Here is a 5,622-nt window from a genome sequence, read left to right as displayed (position 1 = left end):
AGTGATCACAACCACCAAATTAATCAAGAGATTATTATATGCATAATGCACTGATCTGTCAGATATGGGAAGTTCATGACAAACTTATTCTTTTTTAATATCATATGAAAGCAAGTTTTTTTTTTCTTCTATTGTAGACTAGACTTAACTAGGAGGGTTGAGCATATTAATCACTATGAGACACCATAACTGAATCAAATACGCAGAGAATGTCTTAAAAGGCATTTATGAAACTCAGATGTGTGAATGAGATTTATCAGCCAAGACGGGTATTTAGAGAAATCTAGTCAAATGTTATATGATGTTCCACATGGAGTTTTCCACACGGTAAGTTCTCAATTCTGACAAGTGGAAAGGGAACTGTTTCAAGAAAACGAAACTTAATAATTAATGTATCAAATAAATTTTTCAACATGAGAGGGAAACAACGAAGGAAAAGAACAGAAAATCTGATCTTTGAAAAGATATGTAGAAACACTTGAATAAACTTTCAATGATAACGCCAAAAGAGTACAACTGCAATAGAAGAAGCTTAATGAACTGACTGAAATTTCATTATATTATTAAGTTTAGGGAGTAATGTAAACAAAAAGAACAAATACTCGAAAACAGTTAGGTGACCAAACTTAGAACATGCCTCTACATCGATGTTTCTGATCAAGAAAAAAGCTACCAATATTTCTCTACCACAAATAAACAGCAACTATCAACAAGTGGGGGTAAAATGAAGAACTAAAAAAAAAGAAGCAAACAGCACAAGTATTTTCTATATCCTGCGTTTTTTTTTTTTTGCCATTTCAAGACCTCTTTGTATAGTTTTTAAGGTCTGGCAAAAACACCCCAAATCTTGCCACGACCAAGGCTCTCCAAAAGCTTCTTAGAGCCCTCTACATCCATCTCAACAGCCTTGTGCAAGTACTCACAAGCACCGGCGGCAATCATCTGCTTTCGACATTTTTTCGAGTGCGAAAGTGAGGCCAATAAAGAAACAGGACACTTCTTATCCAAATTGTGAATGGAAGGATCCAAAAGCTGAATTGCACTAACTATTCCCTTCTCGTCTTTCTTAAATATCTTTCTGTTTCCGGTAAATAACAACAGATTAGACAAGGCCTTTGCAGCCGCTTCTTTCTCTCCAACAGCTTTACCATCCAACATTTTGATCAAAGGACCAATACATCCACATTCACCCATCTCTTTCCTCGTTCTTGAGCAAAAACCAAGCTCGAAAACAGCCCGAGCCGCCGCAATTCTCACCCCTAAAACCCCACAGTTTAGTACTCCCACAAGGCGGGGTATGAACCCTTCTGAGCAAAGAACTTCAGCAACTGGTGGGAATGAAGCCAAATGCCTTAACAAGTCAACAGCTACTTCTAGACTCTGAACCGTAGGTGCCGAGTCCCAGAAATTCTTCAAACACTCAATGCCACCTTCTTTTGCAATAGAAAGTTTGAAACTTTCGTCATCAGTAACCAAATTACAGAGACACCCAATTGCGTTTTCCTGAGCTAATGCCGTTCCTGAACTCGCTGCGCCCAAAAGGACCACAATTCCATTTTCCTCGACAAAATTCTCTTTGATTTCAGGGAAAGAGGCTAAGTTTCTCAAAACCCCAGCTGCAGAAGCTTGCGAACCGGGTGTTCCCCCTTGACAAATCTCCAATAGAGATGAAATCCCACCCCTACAACCAATTGCTCTGGCGTTCTCTTTCGAGAAACTCAAAGCTTGGAGAGCCACACAAGCTTTCTCCTTGGCAAACCCACTTCCAGAATCGAGTACCCTAAGCAAGTGATTCAAGAGAAGCAAACCTTCTGCCATCAAAACGTGTTTGCTGCTATCAACCATGGAAACTCTAGAAATCGCCGCCACGGTCTTCTCCTTCATTTCCACCGAGCTTGAATCCATTAGCCGAACCAGAACCGGAACCACACCCTGAGCAACGGCAATCATCACGTTCTTATCGTCCTCCTGGAGAAGACTCAACAGCGAGTCCATGGCCGAGTTCCTCGACTCACCGCTCCCAATCTGTAAACGCGTTATCAAATTCCTCGACTCGGATCGAACAGCCTCCTTCTTCGACACAGAGCTGGAAACAGAGCCAACTTCGTGAAGAGCCCCACTCCTGATCAAAATCTCACCATCTTTAACAAGTCGATCGAGCTTGGCCATCACGGCGTCGATGTCGCTCTGGGTCCTAAGCTTGCCCTCAGCCATACCAGGGCTCTGACACCTCCTGGCCAACAAAACAGCATCGCTGAGAGTAACGGAGACCGACCCAAGAAGGTCAATGGAGAGAGCGTTGGATACCGAACCGGAAAACGAGTCAGCAAAATCCGAAAGCTGAGAACGAAGGTCATCAAGCTTGGCTCGAATCAAAACCCATTTGCCTTTGAAGTTTTGGACAAGTGGGATTTCCTCAAAAAGCGAAGATAATAGCTGGGTCGATTGAACAATGGGGTCACTTTCCGGAGCTTTCATGGCGGAAGCTCAGAAGAGAAAGCAATAAAACAAAAAACCAAACAAAAGGTCTGAAAAAGTATAAAAAAAGACGAAAGAGGATTATCAGAGGAAGGCTTAGATATTCAGAGCCTAGAGAGAGAGAGAGAGTGAGTGAGTAGGGTAGGGGCTAGAGACGAAGGAGAAGCAGAGAAGAGTAGTATAGTATAGTATAGGAGCAGGTACATGGTAGGTTAGGGTGAGCTTAGGATATCTCTCTCTATATATATAATAATAATATAAGATTGGTTGTTGTGACTGTGATAGAGCTCTGATTAGTGGTCTTGGTTTACGCGCGTATTTCAGAGCGTGATTCCCTCGCTTTTCCCCTTACTCAATGATTTTCTTTCCTATTTTACTATCAAAACAAAAGGGAAAAAAAAATTCTTCTTCAATTTTTAGCAATTTCAGTGCAAATATTTTTCCTTTTATCGAGATTGTATTTACTACTTCGTATATTTTATAATTTAGCATTTTTTTTTCTTTTCTTATTTTTATTGTATGGTATCAATAATCAATTAGTATCACAACATTTACGTAATTAATAGAATATTTTTAATTTGGAATTCTAATATTTTAAGCTGTAACTTCTAATGTTAGTATTTTTTTTTCTTCTTATTTTTATTGTATCAATCAGTATCACAACATTTACGTAATCAATATATATTTTTTTATATTTGGAATTCTAATAATAAGCATTGAATATGAATATGTATTAATTCTGGAAGGAGATCGTAAAATTTGTATTATACCAAATTTATACATGAAAACGTTATGTTAATTTGATTACAATTTTAAAAAAAATAGATTACTATTTTAATCACTTAAAAATATTGACAACAGTATCACAACATTTACGTAATTAATAGAATTTTTTTTATTTGGAATTCTAATAATAAGCATTGAATGAATATATATTAATTCTGAAACGGGATCGTAAAATTTGTATATACAAAATTTATACATAAAATCGTTTTATTAATATAGTAATTGTTGAAGGAAGTTTTGTTCAACTAATAAAATAATGCTGGTATGAATATATGATATAAATAATAAAGTAAAGAAGTGGGAAATGATTTTTTTTTTCAATATTTTTATTAATGAATAATTTTGTAGCTAAAAAAACTTTATAAATTATGAAATGAAATTTAACAATTTTATGAATTTATTATAAAAACAGATTAAATAAAAAAATGTCAATAAAACTACTGTTAATTTTAATATCACCTATTTCTTTGGGAATTTACATTAATATTTTCTATAACAATATTAATACATTCAAACTTAACTATATTATATTACACATTTTATAAATAAATCTATATTTGTTTTCAAGTTTAGATTATTAAATTGTTATTCTCTTTAATTAGAAAATTATTTAATATTATATTGATTGGTTAATTTTAATAAAAAATAAATATTATAATAATAGTTACCAAATATAATTCATAAAATTTTCTTATTCCTTTATTATAGCTTCTTGGCCCCTATCGTGGCCATTTTGCTTTCAGTTTTTGTTGAAATATTTTGAATTATTTTTGTAATTTATTGATGCATTAGAAGGTTCTAAGGACTATCTTTGATGTTTTTATAAATTATGTTCGTCATGTGTATTTTTCATGTATAATATAGTTTTTTATTTATTGTTTTTTAAAAAGTATAATTGTTAAACTTTTTTGTTTCTTTTTTATTTGCATGTTGCGTTTGTAATTTTTTTAGGGATTACTAAAGGAAAAAAGTAGTATTTACTATTTCTTGAACCAATAATTAAATTTATATAAAGTAAACAAAATAGTTTATATTTTTATGGGTCATTGATTATTGTGTGCAATATGCTGTTAAATAATAAACAAACATGTATAAATTTTTCCAGCATCAATCAACATTTGCATCAATAATTATATTTATTTCCAAAAATAAAATAAACAAAAGGGTTTGTATTATTTCAGAGGTTATTAATTTTTGTGTGCATTAGGTTGTTAAACAATAAGTAAATATGTATAGATTTTCATATAAAAAACACAGGAACAATGTCAATATGTTAGTTAAAATAGTTTTAACTAATAAACTGTATATAACAATAAACGGTTTTGTTTAAAAATAGTCACTGAACCAATAATTAATATTTATTTTTCCAAAAAATTAAGTAATTTTATTACAATGATTTTTTTTATTAAATTATATAGGCAATATTTTCTTTTATTTACTGAATATTTGCTAATTAATATGATTATTATTGGTTGACATAATCAATTTGAATAAAAGATATAAAGGGAAGAAGCAAGCATGATCTATTACAAAGAAATATTTCTCATTTATATTTTGCATATGTAATGTAGTTATAATACATTGTATTATAATATATTTTGTATCTTCATTATAGTTGTATATAGATAAAAAAAAATCCCAATTTCTATGATATTATCATTTTTATTTTGAGGAGTGTTCGCAAGTAAGTAACACCATGCCATTAATTAGATTAAATTTTTAGGACATCTCTATCTCATGTGCATCATAATTCTAAATTTGTGACGATTAGTTGTTTTACCTCAGTTCATATCTAATTATTTTGAACCAACTAAAATAGGGCTGGTTGGTCGGGTTCGGGTTTGTTGGGTTTCATGTGGAAGAAATTATTACCGAACCCGCCCGAATTACTATCGGTCGGGTTCAGATCGGGTCAGGTGGAAAAAGGTCGGGTTCGGGTGTGGGAGAAGTTCGAACCCGCCGGAAAATAGGGTTGGATGTAGTCTTTTTTTTTCCTCGCAAAATTAGACTTTTAACTCTCTTTTTTACAACTGAGTTTATTTATTTTTGTGAACTTTTAATTGATCAATATTTTACCATTAATTGAAGAAAGAATTAAAAAACTTACTAAATACCTACTAATTAGAAAAAACTTAATTCACAATTCTTACCCATTTCCATAAATTAATAAGTAACAACTAACTAACATGAATGAAACATCCAAGTTCTAACTTCTAACTCTAACAAAAAACAAAAGGCCATAATTTCAAAAGTCCTTAATTAAAATTTAAAAGTCCATACCATGTTACCAATACCATAGTCCAAATCCAAAAGCCTAAATCCAAAAGTCTAAATTTAAAGTCCTTAACAAAAGTTACT

The 5,622-nt window shown here is 32.4% G+C and overlaps 1 protein-coding gene across 1 annotated transcript; it reads right to left on the bottom strand.

The window, feature by feature from the left end:
• Nucleotides 1–541: 541 nt before the first annotated feature.
• On the bottom strand, nucleotides 542–2,673 carry LOC133829988 (uncharacterized). The gene has a single exon (XM_062259861.1). The coding sequence runs from the start codon at nucleotides 2,476–2,478 to the stop codon at nucleotides 820–822; it is 1,659 nt and encodes a 552-aa protein (XP_062115845.1). The 5' UTR covers nucleotides 2,479–2,673; the 3' UTR covers nucleotides 542–819.
• Between the last annotated feature and the right edge of the window lie 2,949 nt (nucleotides 2,674–5,622).

This window comes from Humulus lupulus, chromosome 4, assembly GCF_963169125.1.
Source record: "Humulus lupulus chromosome 4, drHumLupu1.1, whole genome shotgun sequence".
Classification (NCBI taxonomy): domain Eukaryota; kingdom Viridiplantae; phylum Streptophyta; class Magnoliopsida; order Rosales; family Cannabaceae; genus Humulus; species Humulus lupulus.
This window is presented reverse-complemented; position numbering and strand designations above follow the sequence as displayed.

Bases quoted from the DNA above. Each gene is read 5' to 3' on its own strand.
- LOC133829988 (XM_062259861.1), bottom strand. From the start codon at position 2,478: ATGAAAGCTCCGGAAAGTGACCCCATTGTTCAATCGACCCAGCTATTA.